General features: G+C 57.9%; 2 protein-coding genes across 6 annotated transcripts; both read left to right on the top strand.

The window, feature by feature from the left end:
* Window positions 1–25: 25 nt before the first annotated feature.
* MRPL10 (mitochondrial ribosomal protein L10) lies at window positions 26–6,288 on the top strand. Of its 2 annotated transcripts, none has more exons than XM_031034273.2 (5): window positions 26–136; window positions 2,644–2,813; window positions 3,230–3,394; window positions 3,646–3,790; window positions 5,275–6,288. In XM_031034273.2, the coding sequence occupies exons 1-5, from the start codon at window positions 85–87 to the stop codon at window positions 5,412–5,414; spliced, it is 672 nt and encodes a 223-aa protein (XP_030890133.1). In that variant the 5' UTR covers window positions 26–84; the 3' UTR covers window positions 5,415–6,288. The 2 variants fall into 2 exon arrangements, with proteins under 2 accessions (XP_030890133.1, XP_006739127.1); XM_006739064.3 differs by having other exon boundaries at window positions 27–136; window positions 5,322–6,288.
* A 1,841-nt stretch (window positions 6,289–8,129) lies between these two features.
* On the top strand, window positions 8,130–22,485 carry OSBPL7 (oxysterol binding protein like 7). Of its 4 annotated transcripts, none has more exons than XM_081805118.1 (24): window positions 8,130–8,264; window positions 8,420–8,486; window positions 9,624–9,778; window positions 9,889–10,014; window positions 10,199–10,252; window positions 10,874–10,987; window positions 11,334–11,444; window positions 11,562–11,679; window positions 12,020–12,123; window positions 12,478–12,570; window positions 12,655–12,787; window positions 12,872–12,960; window positions 13,156–13,251; window positions 13,878–14,015; window positions 14,573–14,666; window positions 15,348–15,595; window positions 15,740–15,877; window positions 19,168–19,231; window positions 19,329–19,407; window positions 20,369–20,513; window positions 20,615–20,759; window positions 20,847–20,973; window positions 21,165–21,292; window positions 21,442–22,485. In XM_081805118.1, exons 1-23 carry the CDS (start codon window positions 8,253–8,255, stop codon window positions 21,250–21,252), a joined length of 2,538 nt encoding a protein of 845 aa, XP_081661244.1. In that variant the 5' UTR covers window positions 8,130–8,252; the 3' UTR covers window positions 21,253–21,292; window positions 21,442–22,485. The 4 variants fall into 4 exon arrangements, with proteins under 4 accessions (XP_081661244.1, XP_081661245.1, XP_081661243.1 ...); XM_081805117.1 differs by having other exon boundaries at window positions 8,131–8,264; window positions 15,348–15,475; window positions 21,170–21,292; XM_081805116.1 differs by having other exon boundaries at window positions 8,131–8,264; window positions 21,170–21,292.
* The last annotated feature ends 786 nt before the right edge of the window (window positions 22,486–23,271 follow it).

The raw sequence follows: 23,271 nt of genomic DNA, 5'->3' as shown, positions 1-23,271 counted from the left end.
TGCCGGCTGCTTCCGGCCCCAGGACTTCCCACAATCCTTAGCTCCTTCTGTCTCTCCCGGCTCCCATCTGTTCTTCCGGTGGCAATGGCTGCGGCCGTGGCTGGGATGCTGCGAGGGGGTCTCCTGCCCCAGGCGGGTAAGGAGCGGCCCAGGTCCTCACGGCGCGTTCCGGCCGGTGCTCTCTAGTTCTGTCTCCCCTCGTCCACTACTGATCCTCTCCCGCAATCTCTTACTCCAGACAGCTCCCGATGACCCCTGGCCCCAGCTAGATCGCTGGCCGTCTTCCTCCGTCTAAAATTCCCTGTGACTGCAGACACTAGTAGTAGGCGCAGTGCAGCAACAGCGTCGGCGACAACCACAGTCTTTCTTCCCTCCGCCCGAGTCCCCCTTCCTTCTCTGGGTTTCTGTAATGCACCACCCAGCTCTTGGTCGCCTCCAGTTTCCTTTGCTTGAACCACTGCCCGCCCCGACCTTGGCGCTGTGCCACCTTTCCACGGTCTCAGCCTAAATGTCACCTGCTCAGGTCTGCCCTGGCCACCTTCTGCAAAGCAGGTTTCCCCTGTTAAATCTGTATTCTGCAGGTTGTTTATGGACCCCTTTCACTCTTACAGTCTGTAATTTTGCATTGGTTTATGTGTTGTCTTCTGTATTAGACTTCAAACTCCGTAAGGGCAGAACCGTGTTCGTTCAGTATAGCCAGCAGGTGGCGTGGTGCCTGGCATTAGTAGGCATGCAATAGACATTTGTTTAATGAATGATTTTGCGCACATAATATAGGCCAGGCACAGTGGTAAATGATTGACATGTATTAGTTCATTTAAATCTTAGAGCAGTCATGAAGAAGTCATTATCATCTCCTTTTTTTTTTATTTTAAAGATTTTATTTATTTATTTGACAGAGAGATAGACAGAAGAGCACAAGCAGAGGGAGTGGCAGAGGGAGAGGGAGAAGCAGGCTCTGCACTGAGCAGGGAACCCAATGCGGGACTCGATCCCAGGACCCTGAGATCATGACCTGAGCCGAAGGCAGATGCTTAACCATCTGAGCCACCCAGGCGCCCTATCATCTCCTTTTATAGGTGAAGAAATTCAAGTTTAGACCAGTTGAGTGACTGGTCAAGGTCACAGGTAGTAAGTGGCAGAAGAGATTAAAATCTGGTTCCATCTGTGGGGTGCCTGGGTGGCTCAGTCGATATAAGCATCCGGCTCTTGGTTTTAGCTCCGGTCCTGATCTCAGGGTCGTGAGATTGAGCCCTGCGTCGGGCTCAATGCTGCTGAGCGCGGAGTCCGCTTGTCATTCTCGCTTCCCCCCCCCCCCCCGCCGCTTTTTCTCAGGAAAAAAATCCAGTTCCATCTGATCCCAAACCTGTGTTCTTAACTTAGGTTTTGTGGCTGCTGGCAAGAAAACCTCTCACCCCAGCAAACCTCCATGCTCTTTGTTAGAGCCACCTTCTAGCTGAACTTTTCCCTGAGACCCCATCCCAATCTTGGGAAGGGCTGAAAGTGGGAAGTGCTAGCTGGGTCCTTTCGTTGAAGATGAAGGGGTCACTTAGGCTTACAGCTTTCAAGTGGCTCCCTTGTCTTCTGAGGGTGCTCTCCACCGATGCCTGTAAACAAGAACGGAGGGAAGGGAGGCTTGTTTGGGGGAGCTGTGAGGAGCTGTGAGGGCCGTGGATCTTCTTTTCTCTCTTCAAATCATGGGCGAAGGCTTCAGAGCAGTGCTTAGAGCAGTGGTTTTCAGACTTCAGCGTGTACCTGCAACACCCGGAGGGCTTCTTAGAACTGCTGTTTGCTGGGCTCCCCTCCAGTGCTTCTGACTCAGTAGGTCCAGGACAGGCCCTGAGAACTTGGGTTTCTAACAAGTTCCCAGGTGATGCCGATGTTGCTGGCTGGGTGGGGGGAGCACACCCTGAGGACCACTGGCTTAGACCAGGGCTTGGCATACTGTGGCTGGACTGGTCACTATGTTTTATAAATAAAGTTTCATTGGAATACAGCCGTATGTGCTTGTTTCATATTGTCTAGGATTGCTTTCATGATACAATGGCACAGTTGAGTAGTAGAGACAGACTGTACGGTTCTCAAACTTAAAATATTTACTATTTGGCCATTTAAGAAAAAAATTTGCGGGGCGCCTTGGTGGCTCAGTGGGTTAAGCATCTGCCTTCAGCTCAGGTCATGATCCCGGGGTCCTGGGATTGAGCCCCGTGTCAGGCTCCCTGCTCAGCGGGGAGTCTCCTTCTCTCCCTCTGCCCCTCCACCCCCACTCGCGTTCTCCATTACTCTCTCTCAGATAAATAAATAAAATCTTTAAAAAAAATTTGCTCAACCCTCTCCCCCCTTTTTAATGTGTTCAAATATACTTTCTTCCTTGTTCTCATCTTTTTCTCCCATCTCTGTGCATATAGAAGAGCTGGAGAAATGGGAGCCTCAAAGGACTTAAGGTCACCCGTTAAAGAGAAGGGGAGTTTGGGGGATTTAGGATTCCTAGCAGACAATTCCTTGTCCCACTCTTGTGCTGAGTCTAGCACAAGACTCTCTGAGCCATGGTTGTCTCGCCCAGAGGTGGGCTTTTTTGCCATCTGAGGCCAACTAAGGACTCCTAGAGGCTGCACATCACAGTGTTGCCATTTCCCCTCCCAGGCCGGCTGCCCACCCTCCAGACCGTCCGTTGTGGCTCCAAGGCTGTTACCCGCCATCGTCGTGTGATGCATTTCCAGCGGCAGAAGCTGATGGCTCTGACTGAGTATATCCCCCCAAAACCCGTGGTCAACCCAAGATGCCTACCGTGTCCTCCCAGTCCCCCACAGGAGGTAAGGAGGACACTGCCTGTCCTTGATGCTGGGATGGTGGATTGAAGTGATCTTGTCTCTGAAGCCATAATGAAGTAGCTCCCCAGGACCCAGCCCTCCACATCATTACTTCCCCTCTTTGACCCTGTGGGCCAGTTGCTTTAAAATGAAATGTGCACTTGATTCTGCTTGGCATTTTGGGCTCTGGATCAGACGGGCCTCCTGGATTTCCTTCTTTCTTTACTTGTCTCCCCCAAATTGTGTGAAGGTTATCCAAGCAGGTGGAGGTAGGGGAGAGTATCTCTCTTGTCTTGAAAGGACTTGAAGTTTCCCATGTTTGGGCATCACTGGGAGCCCCAGCACCAGTCCCCCAGGGAGAAAGGGGGACAAGGAGAAGGGCAGCTGATGTCCCCTTGGTCATCCCTTCCTGACTACAGGAGACAGGCCTTATCCGGCTCCTCCGTCGGGAGATAGATGCAGTTTTCCGAGAGAACCGAATGATAGCTGTCTGTCAGAATGTGGCTCTGAGTGCAGAGGACAAGCTTCTCATACGGCACCGGCTGCGGAAGCACAAGATCTTGATGAAGATCTTCCCCAACCAGGTAGGGAGCAGCCCTCTGATACGGGCACCCTGTTCCCCCACCCCCGCCAACTCAGACCATAGGGGGCCCCTCCCCAGATCGGGTGTGTTCGACCCTCCCACCGCAAGCAACCCTCCCGTCTGGTGCCTACGCTGTGGTTGGGGGCCGAGGAGACTGACGGCTTGCACCCTCAGCCTGACTTGGCCTGTGATCAGGGTGGGCAGCCCTTCCTCCCACTTGTCCCCAGGAAGCCCTCTTTCCTGCTGTTCCAGGTTCTGAAGCCCTTCCTAGAGGATTCCAAGTACCAAAACCTGCTGCCCCTCTTTGTGGGCCACAACTTCCTGCTGGTCAGCGAGGAGCCCAAGGTCAAGGAGATGGTGCGAGTCTTAAAGGGTGTGCCTTTCCTGCCACTGCTCGGTGAGCAAGCACCCTGCGGGTTGAGGATGGGGGTGAAGGGGAGTGGGTGCTACTGCAGCCTGGTGCCATCTGCTAAGTACATGTGGGTAAAACTGTGGACCTCCTTGGGGGGGACATCCTCTCATGGATGGGGCCTGAGTCAGTAACACCATTTGTTTTTTGGTGTTTTTTTAAAGATTGTATTTATTTTTTTGACAGAGAGACACAGCGAGAGAGGGAACTCAAGCAGGGGGAGTGGGAGAGGGAGAAGCAGGCTTCCCGCGGAGCAGGGAGCCCGATGCGGGGCTCGATCCCAGGACCCTGGGACCATGATCTGAGCCGAAGGCAGACGCTTAACGACTGAGCCACCCAGGCGCCCCAGTAGCACCATTTGTTGAGGGCTGCCTGTGTCCCTCCAGAACCTGTGTTGGCTCTCACTGCCCTGCGTCCGTCCTCCCTCCCTCCCTCCCTCTCTCCCTCCCTCCCTCTCTCCCTCCCGCCCTCTCTCCCTCCCTCTCTCCCTCCCTCACTTCCTCCCTCACTTCCTTCCTCCCTTCCTCCCTCCCTCCCTCTCTCCCTCTCTCCCTCGCTCCCTTCCTTCTTTTTTAGATTTATTTATTTTAGGGAGAGAGAGAGCTCAGGCAGGGGGGCGGGGTGAGGGGCAGGGGCAGAGGGAGAGGGGGAAGGAGAGAAGCAGACTCTGCGCTGAGCGGGGAGCCCCATGCGGGGCTGGATCTCACAGCCCTGAGATCATGACCTGAGCCAACACCGAGAGTCGGATGCTTAACCACCTGAGCCACCCAGGCGCCCCAGTCCTGTGTCATTTCTGCAGGGGCGGGGCGGGGGGGTGGAGAGGAGGGAAAGCAGAGAGAGGGCTCTGCAGGGAGAGGAAGTTCAGACACCTTGAGTCTAGCAGTGGGGTGCAGAAAGCCACACAGACGGAGATACTTAAACAGCCCAGGGGAAGGGCACTGAGGGGCAGTGAGCAATGTTTCCCAGACTCCCCTAATGCTGGGGATCCCAGGAGATGATTCTTCTAGAGAAGACTGGTTTCATAGCTACCCCACTACACACACACGCTCTGTGGTTCTTTCTTTCTTTTTTTTTTAAGATTTTATTTATTTATTAGAGAGAGACAAGTGGGAGCGAGAGGGAGAGGGAGAGGCAGGCTCCCCGCTGAGCAGGGAGCCTGATGCGGGGCTCGATCCCAGGCCCCTGGGATCATGACCTGAGCCGAAGGCAGATGCTCAACTAATTGAGCCACCCAGGCGCCCCTCTGCGGTTAAGAAGGTTTAGGAAACCATGACTTAGTTGGGGGTGGGCCAGGTGGATGTCTTATGTGAGTGTTTTCTAGGGAAGAGTTAGGAAGGAAGGGAGGGGATCAGTCCCAAACTGAGGGGGAGCTGGGTGGGACAGGTGTGGGAGCCAGATTTGGGGGAAGGCTGGGAGGTGGAGGAGGGTGGCAGAGCGTGTGTTGGAACCTTGAGCTGGACCGTTGGTTTCAGCGGAGAGAGGCATTTGCGGGGGCCCCGCTGAGCCTGTGTTCCTCCAGGTGGCTGCGTCGACGGCACCATCCTCAGCAGGCAGGGCTTCATCAGCTACTCCCAGCTTCCCAGCCTGGCCATGGTGCACGGAGAGCTGGTAGGAGGACTCACCTTCCACATGGCCCAGACCCACCTCTTGCTTCAGCACCAGCCCTTCCAGCTGACGGCCCTGCTGGACCAGTACATCAGACAGCAACAGGAGGGGCACTCCATCGCGCCAGCCAGCGGGCAGCCTGCTTCTCCTGACTCTGTTCCGAACTCCTAGCCAGCCTGTTGTACCTAGCCTGCCCGTAAACACACTCTACCCCTGTTGGCTGCGCCCTCATCCATCAATCAGAAATGTGGAAGCACTTGGGGTGGGGAGTGGCGTTCGTGACCTGACTTCACTGACCCCGACTTCCTCAGATACAGGGCCACCCAGGGATGCAGAGACACCCCATTTCCGAATGGAGGCTCTGAATTGCTGTCTTTGTCCCTAGTGTTCCCACCCTGGGACCTAACAGGAGCAGGCTTTTGGCTCTCCGGGTCCAGGGCAGAGAAGCTGACCAGATGAGGAGGTTGCCCTCTGCCTCCATGTCCCCTGTCCCTTGCCGCACGTGTCTCCCGGCCTACCCCCTTGTGGGCCCGCCGTGCTGCCGTAGTCCCCCTTGGTACTTGTGCTGAGAATGGCATCTGTTGAGAGCCAGGCTCTGTGCTCACCACTTGACACACCTCCATTCTTCTCGCCATGTCACCCTAACATTCGTCATTTCACAGAGAAGTTCAGGAGTCTGCCCAAGGTCATGCAGCTAATAAGAGACCCGACAGGTGCTTGAACCAGGCTCTCTGCTCTGAAGACCATGCCCTGGATTTCTGCCCTCAAGCTTCCTCATTAGGGTCTGGGGTGTGCCTGAATGTTAATTCTCCACCCTCAGGGTGTGTCACGTTATGGAAAGGTTGGGAGCACTGCTTGTTGATAAAATGAAATGCATTTTATTTCCTCGGTTTTGCTGTTTGCAAGCTTATCCTCCGTGTAGACTTATTCTCAGGGCTGCCTCTGATTCTGACTTCCCCTCCTAGAAAATCCTTCCTCTTTCCGTGTCCAGGTCTCTTACCTCCCTGGACCAGTCCCACAAATGGCATCTCTTACATGTTTTCCTTTTGAAGGCTGCTGCCAACTTTGCCCGGTAGCTAACATGTCCCAGGTGATTCTGAGCAAGAGCTGGGCCAAACTAGAATTCTGTATTAATGAGGGGGCCTGGAGGCTCTTGAGTGGGAGGCCTCATCCCAATCTTGGAGAACCAGAAGTTCCTAATGAAGGAGAGAGAATGTTTAACTGGAAGCCTGCCCTTGTCCTTGATTGGAGCAGGGAAGGTGGCTGTCGAACTTTCCTCCCAGACCTGGGGCAGTGCAACAGCTTCCTTAGTCCTGGACAGACACCACTCTAGCAGTGACGATCTGCAGCTTTTCTGTGGCCTGGTCCAGGACCAATTTCCCACAGTGCCCAGGTCGGTGCCATATGCCCCAGGGATGCTCAATCGATAGGAAGTGAATTAAAAGGCCCCTAAGGCTCGTGGATGTCAGAGCTGGTCTTGCTAGTGCTGCTCAGTGCCCTCCCTGACTCCCAGAACCCTGCCGGGTGCCAACAACACCCTCCTGGGGCAGCAGGAGCCGTGCTGAGGTTCTGAATGGACAAGAGAACAGGCATCTCCCAAAGGATGTGTAAGATCCTGTAGGGTAAACCAAGGCCTGGGTGGGGGAGGTGGCCCACATCCCTTCTGGATCAAAGAATCCTGCACTGCATCCCTCACCTGCTGGCGATGCCTGAGGCCCCACCATTAAAACTCACTTTCCAGAAAGCAGCTTCACTGTCCTTAAAGCTGTCTGTCCATCTTGCATTCATTTTAATGAGGTTTAGACTTTTTTTTTTAAAGATTTTATTTATTAAGAGAGCACATGCGCCCGAACGGGGGAAGGAACAGGGGGAGAGAGAGAATCTCAAGCAGATTCTGTGCTGAGCGCAGAGCCCTACGCAGGGCTCAATTTCAAGACCCTGAGCCAAAAATCAAGAGTTGGATGCTTAACCGACTGGGCCACCCAGGTGTTACATGTTTAGACCTTAAGAGTTGATTTTTAATTAGAATCAAGTACTGAGCTGAACACAGTACTCTGGCAGAAGAGGTGCTCAGAAAGGGAGGCCGGGGATACCTGAGTTGGCTCCAGCTAGCCCTAACAGCCACCTGGTCACTGCTGCAGACCTGCTCCTGATCCAGAGACTCTGCAAGCTGGGGATTTTGTGTTACACACGGGTGCCTCCGGCCCCTTGGGTCCCGCCCTGGTGGGGCATCACCCGCAATGACAGCCTCGGTGGGGGCCGCTGCCTGTCCCTCTCCAGCGGTGGCCGCCCTGCTGACCGTGCTGTTGGCACTGTCTGTTGTGGTCCCCCAGGGGCATCCGTCCCTTCCCGTCAACCTGATTCCTTTGCTGGCTCCAAATTTTGCAATCTATTTTCAGATGTAAAACGAGAGGGGGGCGGTTAATAAGGAAATGGCCTTGGGTACTCACTGGGGTCAAGGCCATGCTAGTCCGAGTAAACCCTTTACCACCGCTGGCTTGAGGCCAGTAGCTCCCCAGTCCTCCATGATCTGTCTGGAACTGCGCCCAGTGGGGGCTCTGCCCCCACTCCCAAGCTACCTCGGTGCTGGGGAGTCCGCTCAGCCCTGAGTCCTCCCGGGAGCAGGGGGGCAGAGCTGAGCGGCCGCCCGGAGCTTGGCGGGAGGAGGGGCCGGGGAGGGGGGGAGGTGGGGAGATCCGGCTGGAGGGGAGGCTCCGACGTCTCCTTCCTTCCTGGTTCCTGCAGCAGCTGCTGCCACTGCTCAGCTCCGTGAGGAGGGAGCGGGCCACTCGGAGACAGTGACTCAGAGGCAGAGCGGTGCGCGGGCCAAGGAGCACGGGCGTCCATGGACCCTGGGGTAAGGGGACCACGCTGGCATCAGCTGACACCCCCCGGGCAGGCTTCCTCCCACCTGAAGCTGGCGGGTCTGCCCCTCCGGAGATGGGGGTGGGAATGGAAGTGGAGATGGGGCACCAACGTGGCTCACCTCGACCCCGTACCACCTCCTGGCAGAGCCTCCACCTCCAGGCGCCAGCAGCGAGGGGCCAGGAGCATCCGGGGCCAGGAAAAGGGCACAGAGGTACCCAAACACCGGAAGAGTTTGGGAACTTTCAATGGCCAGATGCAGGAGTTTTTACCCGCCCCCCCACCCTGGGTCAGCCTCTTGCACTCCGGGCCCCTCCGTCCCGACCTCTTGGCCACCACGACCCCACCGCGTCCCTGTCCCTTCCTGGCCTCAGCTCCTCAGGTGCTTGCTGGCTCCATTGGAAGATCTGAGCTGTTTGCCCAGCCTCGGGCCAGCCTCGCCCCTCCAGTCCCCTCCCTGTCTCACACACTCAGAGCCTCATGCATTATTGATCTCCCTGTGGAGCCAGGGCAGCCAGGGCTGGTGCCAAGGGCGCCTGTGGGCACTGCTGCGGGACCTGTGTGGACCGTGGCATGTTCTTGGCCACCTCTTCTCCTGCACACGGTGCCTCCCTGGGCCCAGTCCCCTGCTCTCTCTCCGGGTGGGTACTTATCAGGAGCCCCAAGGACTGGGATGATAGAAGGGAGGCTTCGGCGGGGGTCTGAGGGTCTCAGGTGGGCATCCTAGGGTAGAGGCACAGGGAACAATGGGGAGAGGGCTGTCTCAGGCCTCAGTTTCCCCATGCAGAAGATAGAGGATCTGGAGACCGATTGGTGGGGAGTTGGGATGAAGGGGTTAGGAGCACTCTGCAGAGGCATCGTGGCAGAGGCGTCTACAGCCCATGATGGCGGCAGGGTGGAGGGATGTCCAGGGGTCCTAAAGGAAGAGAGGCTGGATTGAGATCTTGCTTGTCCATTTTCTGAATTCCTCTGTCCTTTTTTAGAGCCTCTTTTTTCACTCCCATGCCTCATCTCTGATCACCCCCAGGGAATCCTCCAGAGAAAGCACTGAGTGTTTCCTAGAGCCTGAGAGTGTGGGCCCAAGGTGGGGCTGGGCGGACTTTTGTGGTTTTCTCTTGGCACCGGCCTGTGGGCTGCGTGCTAGTTCAGCTAGTTCACCTCTCTGAGCAGTGGCCGCAGCTGGAGGGTGTGGGCAGGGAAACCGGCCCAGGGTGGGGAAGGGACAAACTCGGAGAGGCCTGGCAGGTGAGCAGATGCGGGTGAGCTCTTATCTCAGACGATGCAGGAGGGGTGGGAGGTGGGGAAGGTGAGAGCAGGGTCTGTGCTCATGGCGTCTCTCTCTTGCTTCAAGGGTCCCCTCAGGACAAGGTGACATCCTTCTCCTTCCACCCCGTTCTACCTTCTCGGCAGGGAGTGGCCGCTCCCTTCTCCATGGACTTCCAAGAGAGGGTCCCTAACTCCTTGGCCGAGAGCACTCAGTCTGCAAAGCCAAGCAGTGCCCAGCAGGTCTGAGGGTGGGGAAGCAGGCAGTGGGGGGATAGAACTTGGCCCAAAAGTGGGGGCCAGATTTGGTCACCTTCCCAGCTGCTTTCCTACATCTCTGTCCTGGATGGCAGGCCTCTGAGCTGTGGGAGGTGGTGGAGGAGCCACGGAGCAGGCTGGGAGCAGAGGGCATCATGCTGGAGAGGCAGGAAGGCCACCTGCTCAAGAAAAGGAAGTGGCCTCTGAAGGGCTGGCACAAGGTAGGGTGGGCAGGGCCAAGGGAGGGGCCAGATGCAGGGGTGGGACGGGCACATGGGAGAGTGTGTGGGCAGTACAGGGGCTGTGTGTGTGGAGAAGAAGAAAAGTCCATGTGTGTGGTTGCTCTCTCCCCATACCCTTTCCTCTCGCCTCCTGGGTTCTCGTTCCTTCTGGGCCACGTCACAGAGATACTTTGTGCTCGAGGACGGGATCCTTCATTATGCAACCACTCGGCAAGACGTGAGTCAGGGCCTCTGCTGGGGGTCGTGGGAATGTGTGTGGCCCCAGAATGCTCCGAATAGGCGGGGGACTTCTGGAATCCATCAGAGCAGGGTCTGATCCCAGCTACACCATTTCTGGGTGTGGGATCTTGGGCAAGTTCCTTCCCTGGGCCTCAACTCCCTCATCTCTAAGATGGAGAGAGTACGACCCCCCGTTTGTAGGGTAGTCTTCTTGGTGAGGGCCCTCGGGACAGTGCCTGGCACAAAAATTAGTGTCCAGGAAGCAGGAGCTTTCTCATCCGTGCCCTCGTCCTGTTCCTGTGCTGGGAACAGGAACCGAAGGCCTACACGCTCAGGCTCACCATCCGAGAGGGTGTTTGCCTTCTCGGTCTTGCGGGTTCCTGAGAGCAGTTTTCCTGGCTCCGTGACTCCCTTGAGTTCAGTATGTGACTTGACATAGTGGGGTGTTCTGGGCACAGGCGGACAGCTGACAAGTCCCTGCTGATGCTGTGACTCAGGGATGAGGGTGAACCCACTGCCTGGCCCTGGAGCCTAGAGTCACCTCAGGAAGATGGTGGCTCCATGGTCCCCGGGGGCCTAAAAACAGTCCCATTTTCCCCCTGCTAACCCTCCACTCCAGATCACCAAGGGGAAGCTTCATGGCTCCATTGATGTCCGACTGTCTGTCATGTCCATCAACAAAAAGGCCCAGCGCATTGACCTTGACACCGAAGATAACATCTACCACCTCAAGGTGACATTCCTGGGAGCCAAGTGGTGGCTTGGGTCCCAGCCTGGCGGAGACACAAGGGCACACCGGAGAGAGGGGCGGGGGCTGAGGGTCTGTCCCTGAGGTCCACAGCAAGGGCTTTCCCATCGTATACAATGGCCAACGGCAAACCGCCTTCTTGGTTGTTCTGTAAATGGGCACAGAGCTAAGCGCTCAGACTCCTGGGCTCTGCCTCCCCGCAAGGAGCCTTAGCACAAGCTGGGGACCACAGGGGGAGACCACTTGCCTGGGGATCAGAGCCCCGACTTCCTGCCCCAGTGAAGCAGTCCTTCCTTTCATGCTTCCCTCCCCATCTCCATCGCCTCTGCAGATCAAATCCCAGGACCTGTTCCAGAGCTGGGTGGCCCAGCTTCGTGCCCACCGCCTGGCCCAGCGCCTGGACATGCCCCGAGGCTCGCTGCCTGGCACCACTCACCGGAAGGTAAGAAGGGCCCTGCGTGGGGGCAGGTGACAGGGGCACCAGGGGTGGTGGCTTCAGGGAATCACGAGACCCAGGGATGTGGGCACTGTCCCGCCTCACCCTTGATGCACCCCGCAGGTTCCTGGTGCCCAGCTTCCAGCAGATACCAGCGCCTCGGCTCCACCTGGGGCTGGACCTCGGGAGAAGGTGTCTTCCTGGCCAAGGGACAGTGATGGGTTAGACCGCTGCTCTCATGGTGAGGGGCCCGTGGCACTGTGCCTATGATGTTGGCCCAGGAGAGGGAAGTGCCAGCAAGTGGGGACAGAGTCAGTCCGTGTGGAGGCAGCAGAGTTGAGGTGTGTTGTGGAGACAGTGGGGGTTGGGGTGCCAGCCCTCTCAGGAGACCGGTGTGAGGCCAGACCCAGGCTGAGACGTGGGAACTGCTTTGGGCTCCTGAGCCGAAGAGGGGGATCCAGGGTCAGGGTTTCTGTGGCTGCCGGGTGAAGTGTTCGGAGGAGGAAGGGAAGCTGAGGGACGGACTTTGGGGTACCCGGTCAGTGTTGGGAGAGGGACTTCCTCATTCATTCTTCCCGCAGAGCTGTCTGAGTGTCAGGGGAAGCTCCAGGAACTACACAGACTCCTCCAGAGCCTGGAGTCCCTGCACCGAATCCCCTCAGCCCCAGTTATCCCCACGCACCAGGTGAGGGCCGGGGGGAGGAAGCAGGGGCCTACCCAGGGGCCTCTCCTGCTTGATGCCTGCATGCCCACCGCTTCCCTGGGACAGATCCCCAGGCCCCCTTATATGCTGCAGCTCCCTGGAGAGCCATGCATCGGCCTAGCTGACTCACCTCCCATGTCCAGACTGTCTCAGGGTCGCGTCTCTGCCCCTTGGGGCCGACCCCTGCCTGCTGTGCCCACTCATCTACTAGGGCGTCTGTCTTCTTCCTCTGCGATGTCATATGTCTCTGTGCCCCCCTCCGGGGCCATCTGCCTCTCTCCTGGCTTTCATGGTTGCTGCCCTTCTCCCTGAGTGAAACCCCCCTCCATGTGCCAGGCCTCAGTGACAACCGAGAGACCCAGGAAGGGGAAGCGGACCAGCCGCATGTGGTGCACACAGAGCTTTGCCAAGGACGACACCATTGGACGGGTGAGCTGGGGCGTGGACCCGAAGTCGCCGGGTGGGATGCCCTGAAGGAGGCTGTCACCTTTGACCCCTGCCCTTCACCTACAGGTTGGTCGTCTCCACGGCTCTGTTCCCAACCTGTCTCGCTACCTGGAGTCCCGGGACCCCTCAGGCCCCCGCGGGCTGCCGCCCCCAGACTATGCCCACCTGCAGCGTACTTTCTGGGCCCTGGCCCAGAAGGGTGAGTGCATGCGGGAGGGGCGGCAGGGAGCAGGCAGGGGGAGGGAGAGGAAGAGGAGTCTGACGCCTGCCCCTGCCCCTACAGTGCACAACTCCCTCAGCAGCGTCCTGGCTGCCCTGACCGCCGAGTGGGACCAACTGAGGGACCTGCACCAGGGTTCAGAGCTGTCACAGGTGGGGGTGAGGCTCAGGGACCGGGGAGCCGTGGGAGGAGAGGGCTTGAGGCCGAGGCTCGCAGGCCTGGGGGTGAGAGCAGAGCTGGGTCCAGGGCGAGAGTGGCTGGCAGAGGCAGTCTGTGCAGAGATCAGTGTGGTGGGGTGGGGAGGGCTTTGTCCTCCTGGCCCCTGGCCCCTCACCCTCTCCCTGCAGGTCTCCCAGGCCTCCGCTGGCCCGAGGCGCCTCCATTCGCTCTCCGTCTCCTCGGACACCACTGCAGACTCCTTCAGCTCCCTCAACCCCGAGGAGGTAGGAGCCAGGCTGGGCTGTGGGGACCCTTTCTCCTGCATCTTCTTCCTCGGGGAAGTGAAGTGAAGGCACTGTTGGTCTTCAGACCCAAAACAGGGCCAGAAGTCCTAGCTCCAGCCCTTTCATGTAACACTGTCAGCAACCTCATCGTGGTCATTCCTGCCTGGCCAGTGTGTGCAGAGTGCTTTTACCTTTAGTTTTGGGTCCTCTGAGGCCATGATCCTTACCCTCAAGTTCATGGTGGAGGATACGGAGACTCAAAGAATCTGACCGATGGGGGCCCAGACTCCCACAATTGCGGATTGTTGGTTGGCTGAGCTGGCACAGACTCTGGGGCCGGGCTCCATGGGTTTCAATTTAGCTCCATTCCACGCCCGCTTTGTGACCCTGAGCCTCAGTGTCCTGATCTGCAAAGTGGGGGATCATAATTGCGCCTGCTGCATAGGGTGAGCATCAGGATGGATTGTGTTAATACACACGGAAACCTTGGAGCCCGGCTCAGAGTCAGCGCCCAGGCAGGGTGAGCGGCTGTGGGGAACCTGTGTCTCCTTGCTCCCAGTTCCTTCCGTCACACCTTCCTATTCCACTGTGTTCTCTCCCCTGCCTGACACCCATCCTTCCCACAGCAAGAAGCTCTGTACATGAAGGGGCGGGAGCTGACCCCCCAGCTGTCCCAGAGCAGCGTCCTGTCTCTCGCTGAGTCCCACACAGAGTTCTTTGATGCCTGTGAGGTTCTCCTCTCTGCCAGCTCTTCTGAAAATGAGGTGAGGGGGTGGGGGGAGGCCTGGGAAGATTGGGATGGGGTCCAGAGAGACTAGAATTTGTAGATTCCCAAATCCTTTCTAACGCCTCGGCTGCTATCTCTGGCAACACGTCCGGACCTGCTGGGTTGGTGTCCCTGCTCAGAAATCTCTGCTGGGGACCCTTCTTCCAGTTCGATGTGCTTTATCCCCGTTGGTTCTCCAGCAAGACGGCTGCCTCAGTCCCACCCGCCATCTTCCTGAGAGCCCGTCGGCCCCAGCATTCCCCTGACCCCTGCCCCGGACCCGGGGTCTCAGCAATGCCCTGCTGCCCTGTCCTTGTGTACCACCAAGTCCCTGAGCTTTCTCCCCAAAGTGAGAGGGCCAGGCGTCCCCCTCCCAAAGTGGCAGGGCACACTCCCTGATGCCGGTCTTAGGGCTCAGAGCCCCCCGCCACCCAGATACGTGTCTTCCCCCTTCCCATCAAAGGACTGGCTGGGCAGAGTCTTGCCAGGCCCTGGGCACTGCCCAGCTGCCCGGGGAGGCCCAGTCTGCCCAGCCTCTCATCTGTCCCGGCCCAGGGCTCAGAGGAGGAGGAGTCGTGCACCAGTGAAATCACCACCAGCCTGTCCGAGGAGGTGCTGGACCTCAGGGGAGCTGAGCACTATCAGAAAGGTGCCCGCTGGGTGTGCAGCCATGGGGGCGCTGGGGAACAGGTAGAAATGGTGTTTGCCCACAGCCCAGGCCCCTTGGGAGGCAGTCTCTTGGGGTGACTGGTGGGCTGACAGCTTTGGGTGCTGACTCCAGAAGTGACCCCAGGAGATGAGGAAGGCTAAGCTGTGAGCTACAGAATGTTCCAGAAGTGGCTCCGGGGGTGGGTCCGGCTCAGGCCTGAGAAGGTTCGCATAGGGCCTGATACAGAGGCAGAAGCTCCCACCTTGCCACTCTTTACCAGTGTGGCTTTGGACATGTCATTTTACTTCTTGGAGCCTCCTTCCTCATCTACAAAATGGGCCGAATAATCTATATCCTGACATCGGTTTCTGTGTCTATGGTGGGGAGCTGATGATAAGGGTGGGGGGCTCAGGAGGGGCTTCTGGGGTGCAGGGTTTCCCCAGTGGGGACCGCCCTCTCGGAGTGGTTCTCGGCCCCGCTGCCCCCCCTAAATCCCCCAGGAGCTTGTCTGCAATTGGCTCCCCAGCTGCCCCACCCTGCCCCAAGTCCAGAGGGGGCTTGGGAGTGAGTCTGTCTAGGAGCCCCCTCTGGGGGGGGTGGGCACCTCGGGGCTGGCCTGTGCACCTGCTGGGTCTGGGTGCTGCACCCAGAGGGAGAGTGACGTGGCCGGGTGGGCCCCAGGGGCATGTGTTCCAGGGAGAGCTGCAGGGCCCCCGCGTCGCCGCTGCCTGCCAGCAGCCAGTGGGCCAGGAGCCGACGTGAGCCTGTGGAACATACTGCGGAACAACATCGGCAAGGACCTGTCCAAGGTGTCCATGCCCGTCCAGCTCAACGAGCCGCTCAACACCCTGCAGCGGCTGTGCGAGGAGCTGGAGTACAGCTGCCTCCTGGACCAGGCCAGCCGCACGGCCGACCCCTGCGAGCGCATGGTACCCCGCCCACTCCCGGCCGGCCCCCTCCTCGCTGCCGGACTTCCACCTCGGGCCCCCCAGCCCTTGCCTGCCGTGGGGTGGCACCTCCCCTTCTCTGACCCCCTCCCCCCCAGCGGCATCTCCCTGCCCTCCCCCCTGCAGGTGTACATCGCGGCCTTTGCCGTGTCTGCCTACTCGTCCACGTACCACCGAGCAGGCTGTAAGCCCTTCAACCCCGTCCTGGGGGAGACCTACGAGTGTGAGCGGCCTGACCGGGGCTTCCGCTTCATCAGTGAGCAGGTGTGGGCCTCATGGGGGCCTGGGGCCGGGAAGCGCCGGGGCTTCGGAGGGGTCAGGGCTTGGGGGAGAGCGCGGGGTGGCCGGCTCTGCGCCAGGCACTGGGCCGCGTGGTGGTGGCGCTCGGGGCTCTCTGCTCCGGGGAGCCCCCTGCCGAGTGTGCGGGCCGACTTGACCCAGGGAGTTTTATGGGGCCATGTTCTAGAGCCGGGAGCCCGGAAGCTCATAGGCCGCTCTTCAGCCCTACCCGGGAAGGCAGGCTCTGGGGGCTGATCCTGAGCTAAGTCTTGAGGGAGGAATTGACGGGCACCAGGAGTACGGGCTGGGAGGGCGTGGAGAACGGGATGCTTCAGACAGTGTAAAGGAACAGATGGAGCATGTTTAGGAAGAGTAAGAGACGCAGCTGGAAGGACAGACAGGGCCAAACCCTGAGGAGCCCTGTGAGCAAAGCGGTTGTTCTCAAATCCCGAAGGCGATGGGGAGTTGTCGGAGGGTTTTCGGCCATAGAGGGACAGGCTCCGAATTGCACTCTATCAAGAGCACTCAGGCGGTCGCATGCGGATGGGTCAGAGAAGGTCACCCCTGTAAGAGCTGCTGAGGGCCTGCACTTGGTCGCTAGCAGCCGGATTGCGTGGACAGTGGATTCGGCAGCTGTGTATGTGTCGCTCTCGACAGGACTCGGTGGTCAACAGAATGTTGTCACGCATAAGGAATAGGGGAGGTGGTCAATGCGAGGGAGAAGTCGGAGGTGGCCTTGAATTTCTGGTTTGGGGGATTCGACGGCTGTGTGGCCGTGCCAGTGAGCAAGATGGAAAGGACGAGAGGAGAGTGACTGAATTAGGGCGACTCCTTATGCATGTGGGCTTGACTTCCATGGGGAGATGTCCAGTAGGCCCTGGACCACGTGGGCATGGAGCTCCTTGGGGGGCACAGGGTGGGGCTAACAGACCTGGGAGTCACCAGCTTAGAGGACGGATGATGTCACAGGCTGCTCCGCGGGGAGGGTCTGGACAGGAGGGTGGGCAGGGAAGGCGGAGGAGCTCTGAGGTGAGGGGGTGGGCAGATGGTCCACAGGACTTCAAAAAGTGTCATTGGTTTACTGAGTGAGGGATGTTTCAGAGGAAGGCTGGGGGCCGAGCCTGGATTACAGTGGGTGTGTAGTAAAAAGAAGTAAAATAGAGAAAAGTGCTACTTAAAATTAAATGGGGCGCCTGGCTGGCTCAGTCAGTAGAGCATGTGACTCTTGATCTCAGGCTTGTGAGTTCAAGTCCCATGTTGGGCATAGAGCTTACTTAAAAAAATAAAATTAGGGGCACCTGGGTGGCTCAGTCAGTTAAACAACTGATTCTTGGTTTCAGTTCAGGTCATAATCTCAGGGTCATGAGATCAAGCCCTGTGTGGGGCTTCTCTGCCCACCCCCCCCCTTGTATGTGAGCTCTCTCTCTCAAAAAAAAATTTTTTTTAAATAAATTTTAAAAAATTAGATTAAATTAAAATAGAGACAAATGCAAATTGTTTCCAAAAAATTTTACCTGGAGGGATAGAAGAGGGAGAGAGGGTTTCAGCCAGAGGTGGGGATAAAGAGTTGAAGCAGGTTTTTTGTTTGTTTAGATTTTAAGTGTTTTTGGTTTTTTAAAAGATTTTATTTATTCATTTGAGAGAGAGAGAGAAGATGAGCAGGAGGAGGGGCAGAGGGTGAGGGGAAGCAGACTCCCTGCTGACTGAGCCACCCAGGCACCTTAGATTTTAAGTGTCTTTGAAAACATAGTGAAAGTTAACATAGTCCAATAGTACAGTAGAAAATGACCCCCAGGGGGCCTGGGTGGCTCAGTCATTAAGCGTCTGCCTTCTTCAGCTCAGGTCATGATCCCAGGGTCCTGGGATTGAGCCCCGCATTGGGCCCCCTGTTCGGCGGGAAGCCTGCTTCTCCCTCTCCCACTCCCCCTGCTTGTGTTCCCTCTCTCACTGTCTCTCTCTCTCTCTGTCAAATAAGTAAAAATCTTAAAAAAAAAAAAAAAAGACATGACGGATTCCTCCCTCAGAAAGGTGGAATCTTTTTTTTTTTTTTTAAGATTTTATTTATTTTAGAGACAGAGAGAAGGGCAGAAGGGCAGTGGGGAGGAGCAGAGGGACAAGCAGACTCTGCGCTGAGTGCGGAGCCAGACGCGGGTCTCAGTTTCAGGACCCTGAGATCATGACCTGAGCCGAAACTAACAGTCGGACGCTCTTAGTCGACTGAGCCACCCAGGTGCTCCAAGGTTTACTCTTGCTTAAGACGGAAGAAACAGGAGATATTTCTATTCAGAGAGAAAGAGAAATGGAGAGGGAAAGGCTGCAGGGCAGGGGGTTTGGGGAGGGAGGAAGCCCACAGGAAGGGGAGCGAGGCGGCAGGAGGAGGAGGAGGGGGGCTGGGCCTGGCAGTGGGTTTCGGGGGACTGGAGTCAGGGTGGGAGCCATAAGTCGGTGGAAGGAGTCGCCATCTCTGCTCTCCCTCTGATTGTGGGGGGTTAATGTGTGAAGGGGATGGTTTGGGTGTCGGTCCCCGGAGGAGAGCTGGGCCCAGGGCTGGACACAGCGTAGAATGAAAAGTTCCCAGTGTGTGCTGTGTGTTCTGCGGCCCAGTGGCTGTGTCTAAAGAGCAGGGAGCCAGGGGTGGGCACAGAGGAGGCCGATCGACGCTAAGCGTTGTGGCAGGTGGTGGCAGCAGGTTGTCAAGAGTGCCGGGTGAGAGGGTGCAGGTGACAGAGCAATCTCAACCAGGGGGGACGGAGGTGAAGCCGGGGCTGACGGGCCACCACAAAGCAGAGCAGCTGGATGTCTTGGGAGGAGCCAGGGGCCACAGGGAATGGGGAGAGAGGCCAGGCTGTGGGCTGTGGGATACCCGAGTTCAAGTTCCAGATATGGAGCCGTTCCAAGGAGGACAAGGCCAGGTTTTTCCAGGGCTGTGGTGTGGAGGCTGACAATGGTGAGGGAGAAGACGACGAAGGGAGAGAGGGTCCTCGGCAGGGCTGGCTTCCAGGCAGGGCGCAGGAGGGGGCCCCAGCCGTCACTGCTAGAAGACTTCATAGGCTGGAACCGGGGTTCTGGGGCTCTCGGGGGTGTGAATGAGAAGGGGGAATGTGAGGCCTCATGGGAAAAGAAAGGACAACAGAAACAAGAGACCTGGAACTAACTGGTCTTCTGGGTCGAAGGGGAACTGGGAATGGGGGTCAGGGGCTTCGGGAAGCCGTGGGGTCAGGAGCAGACCCCACAGTCCTCAGGGGCAGCGTCAAGAGCCCTTCTTTGCTCACAAGGTCTCCCACCACCCCCCCATCTCGGCGTGCCATGCGGAGTCTGAGAACTTCGTCTTCTGGCAAGGTGAGGAGTGGGGGGCATGGTGGGGTGGACATGGCGGTGAAGGGCATGTGGAGTGCTAGAATACTCTCTGGTCTCATTTCTCCCTCTCCCTCTCCAGACATGAAGTGGAAGAACAAGTTCTGGGGCAAATCCTTAGAGATTGTGCCTGTGGGGACAGTCAACGTCAGCCTGCCCAGGTGAGTATTCCTAAGTGCTCAGCGGCCAGGCCGGGCCCACAGGCTGTCCTCCAGGCTTGTGTGGCGAGGTAGTAGGGACAGGATAGAAAGGTCTGGCCTGAGACTGCTTGAGCCAGGGCAGTGTCTGTACATTTTACACCTGTATTTACAGTGTTGTGTATAAAGAAAGGTGAAAAATCTTAGAATAGTAGAGCGGGAAGGGCTCATCAGGGTCATCTGATGCAGTGGCTTTCACACTTTTTTGACCATGACTCACAGTAAGAAATGCATTTGAGACTTCAAGCCAATGCAGAGATACACCCAGACACACACACACACACACACACACACACACACACACACAGAGAGAAACCTCAACTGACCTCAGGGTCAATCACAAGCCACATTTGAAACACCCTCATTAGCTCATGTCGTTTTAGAAGTGGGGACTGCAGCCAGAGGGGGAGGGGGCTTAGCCGGCATATGGGCCAGGCGTCAGCTAGAGGCCAGTGCACAAGCGGGAAGCTCCTGGACTTCAGAGTCAGAAGTCCTGGCTGGGAGTCTTGATTCTGCCACTTAATAATAATGCAAGCAGCGAAGAGATTTGATGCCCCAGGGCCTTGAGTCTGCTCTTCTATAAAATAAGAGTAGTGAGTAGTACCCAGGAGAAGTGGGAAGTGAACTGGGTAATATATGTGAACAGAGCTACCCTGGTCCCTGGCACCTAAGGGCAGGGACCCTGTCTATGTATTTATTCCCATGACTTAGGCCCTCAGGAGATTTATCAAATGAATGGAGACGTGTTGGCTCAAAATTTTCTGCGAGGGCTGCTCTGCTTGATAAATACGTCCTCCTTCACGGCAGAGGCAAAACCAGGACCCCCGTGCTCCCTCCACAGACCCCCACGACCCGCTCCCTGGCTCAGGGTGGCATTTGCACCCCAGGGCCGGCCAGCTGCCCTCCCCCGCTCTGTCTCTCTCAGGTTCGGGGACCACTTTGAGTGGAACAAGGTGACGTCCTGCATTCACAACATCCTGAGTGGCCAGCGCTGGATCGAGCACTATGGGGAGGTGCTCATCCGGAACACACAGGACAGCTCCTGCCACTGCAAGATCACCTTCTGCAAGGTGGGCACGCCACCCCGACCCTGCCTGTCCGCCCCCAGCGGCTCACCCGGGGGAAGGGGAGGGGCACACCCCTAAGTGCCCTGCCCCCACCCCCACCCCAGGCCAAGTACTGGAGCTCCAACATCCACGAGGTGCAGGGTGCCGTGTTCAGCCGGAGTGGCCGCGTCCTCCACCGACTCTCTGGGAAGTGGCACGAAGGGCTCTACCGGGGGACCCTGCCGGGCGGTCAGTGCATCTGGAAACCCAGTGAGTGGGGCGGTCGGGGAGGGCTGGGCAGGGGTGAGGGTGGCTCTGGCACGGTCCACCTGCCCCAGCCCCTTGCCTTCCCCCCAGACTCAATGCCCCCAGACCATGAGCGAAACTTCGGCTTCACTCAGTTTGCCTTGGAGCTGAATGAGCTGACGGCAGAGCTGAAACGGTCTCTGCCTTCCACGGACACGCGGCTCCGGCCAGACCAGAGGTCAGTGTCCGGCAGGCCTCACCCTGGAACCGTGGGCTCCTCCCTCCCCGACATGGGTTTCCACACAGAGCTGGGCCTGCCCTTCCTTCTTGGAGTTGCCTCAGGGAGATGGGTCCTCTGTGGAGGGAGCTGGGCAGGGGATAGAGGCCTTGGGTCTGGAGGGGGCAGTTCCGCTGACTGCCGTCTGGAAGCTCAGGTACCTGGAGGAGGGGAACATACAGGCTGCTGAGGCCCAGAAGAGAAGGATCGAGCAGCTTCAGCGGGACAGGCGCAGAGTGATGGAGGAGAACAACATCGTCCACCAGGCTCGCTTCTTCAGGTACCTCTGCCCTCTCCCGGGGTCTCTGCCATCCAGGCTCCCCTCCAGCTCCCTGAGCGGGGGCATGGGGGGGGTGGGCGCAGCTGTGGGAGGCAGCATCCGGGAACCCTGGCCTTAATTCTGCCTGTTCACCCCTCTCCTTCCCCCAGGCGGCAGACAGACAGCAGTGGGAAGGAGTGGTGGGTGACTAACAACACGTACTGGAGGCTTCGGGCCGAGCCAGGCTATGGGAACCTGGACGGGGCCGTGCTCTGGTAGCCCCGGCCCTCGGGGGCAGGAGGCTCGGATTCTTCCTTCCTGCCTCTGCCCCCCCACGGACACATGGGTGAGGCCAGGCTCCCCCGCTCACTGCCCTGGAGACCAAAGGGGCAGCTCTGGCTCCGTCCCCTCTGCCGGCCAGAGGGGCTGCCTCTCAGCCCATTGCCCACCCCCTGTTTGGGGTGGGAAGCAGGATCTGTGCTTCCCCAGTCTCGTTTCCCTGGACAACCAGCATGTAAGCCCCTTCTCGCTCCGTCATTTCCCCTTCTGTCCCCCTTGGGGTACTTGGGGGAGACTCGAGGCTCTCCAGGATCTGTTCCCCGTTTAGTGCCTTCCTAGGACACAGGGAACCCCTTGATGCTCCCCAGGCTTCCTATGCCCAGGGCTCTGGCCCCAGCTGTGCAGTTGGAGTGAGTGAAGGAGAAGAGATGGCGTTTTCTTCCACCCCTTGTCCCTCCCATGCCCCTCTCCAGCATCTTCTGCCCCATGCTCTGGCCCGGCGGGGCTCCCTTTGCTTGGTCCTTGGCAATCTCTCCCATCTTCCTGGATCCCCTTCTCCCAAACTGCTAAATGCCTGCGGCTTCCAGCTCCTTTGGCCTTGTCCTCGAGCGGTTTCCTTCCGTCGCAGCTCAGCAGGTCCCCCCAGAGTGGAAGAGGCCTGTCCCGGAGGCAGGGAGCCAACGGAGCAGGCAGGGCGCCTGGCCTCAGACCCCCTGGGAGTGAGTGAGCACGCGTGAGTGTGAGTTTGTGTAGGAGTATGTGCGTGTGTGTGTGTGCCCATGTACTGCTTGCAGGCGAGCAGGGTCCCCCACGTAGCCCAGACGGCCCGTGCCGCGTGTCCGCCGCCGTTGCGGCTCATTTCCGCACGGTCTGCCTCTGGGGAAGGTGAATCGCAGTGACATTCCAAGCTCCAATAAAGACTGTCCCAAATTTTGGCCTGAGACCATTCATTTAAAAACACATAATCTCGGGGCGTCTGGGTGGCTCAGTGGGTTAAGCGTCTGAGTCTTGACTTCGGCTCAGGTCATGATCTCGGGGTCGTGAGCTTGAGCCCCACTCAAGGGATTCTCTCTCCCTCTGCCTCTGCCCCTCCCCATCCCATGTTATAAATAATAAATAAAAATAAAAAACATATGCTCGAGTTCAGTGAAGGCCCACAGCTACCCACTCACCCTGACTAAACATCCCATGTCTTCTCTCTGCCTTAATCCTCACACCCTGTCCATTCTGTCTCAGATGCCTCAGCTCTGGCTCCTTCTCTGGATTGCCCCTGGTTTAGGCTGGGCCTTTAGCAACCCTTACCTGGATTATCGCCTTGAAGCCGTTCTAATGCTGACTTTTAGGGTGATATTTTAAAAGAGGAGACAGGCTGCCTCATGCCTGTTTCAAATACATCCATTGCTTCCGAGTACCGAAAGTACCGAGTACCGAGTACACTCTCAACCAGGCTGAAAACTGTGTGGTCCCCGCCCCCCTCTGGCATAGAGTGCTGACCCCCGCACCCAGAATCCGTGGTCAGGTCTCCCCCCCCCACCCCAGACTGATGAGTGTCCAAGGAGAGGTGGAAGTTGGGGGCCGGGTTTAGAAGGGACCAGAGAACAAGTTCTGCTCCCCCACCGGAACCAAAACTGAGTCCAAATCCCAGCTCTGTTACCACAGCTGTGTGGTCTCAGTCAAGTGCCTTCCCTTTCAGTTTAGAGACTTCGTTCCTTCATTCGGCT

The sequence above is a fragment of the Leptonychotes weddellii genome, chromosome 15 (genome assembly GCF_054177405.1).
Source record: "Leptonychotes weddellii isolate Sample4059 chromosome 15, ASM5417740v2, whole genome shotgun sequence".
NCBI lineage: Eukaryota > Metazoa > Chordata > Mammalia > Carnivora > Phocidae > Leptonychotes > Leptonychotes weddellii.
The sequence above is the reverse complement of the archived record's forward strand: the minus strand, read 5'-3'. Positions and strand labels throughout refer to the sequence as shown.

Excerpts from the sequence above, each read along its gene's own strand:
- MRPL10 (XM_006739064.3), top strand. The coding sequence starts at position 85 with ATGGCTGCGGCCGTGGCTGGGATGCTGCGAGGGGGTCTCCTGCCCCAG. Across the intron at positions 2,814-3,229 it reads CTCCCAGTCCCCCACAGGAG|GAGACAGGCCTTATCCGGCT; the intron begins GTAAGGAGGACA and ends TCCTGACTACAG. Across the intron at positions 3,395-3,645 it reads TGAAGATCTTCCCCAACCAG|GTTCTGAAGCCCTTCCTAGA; the intron begins GTAGGGAGCAGC and ends CTGCTGTTCCAG.
- OSBPL7 (XM_081805116.1), top strand. Across the intron at positions 11,680-12,019 it reads GTTAGACCGCTGCTCTCATG|AGCTGTCTGAGTGTCAGGGG; the intron begins GTGAGGGGCCCG and ends TTCTTCCCGCAG. Across the intron at positions 20,760-20,846 it reads TCAGTGCATCTGGAAACCCA|ACTCAATGCCCCCAGACCAT; the intron begins GTGAGTGGGGCG and ends CCTTCCCCCCAG.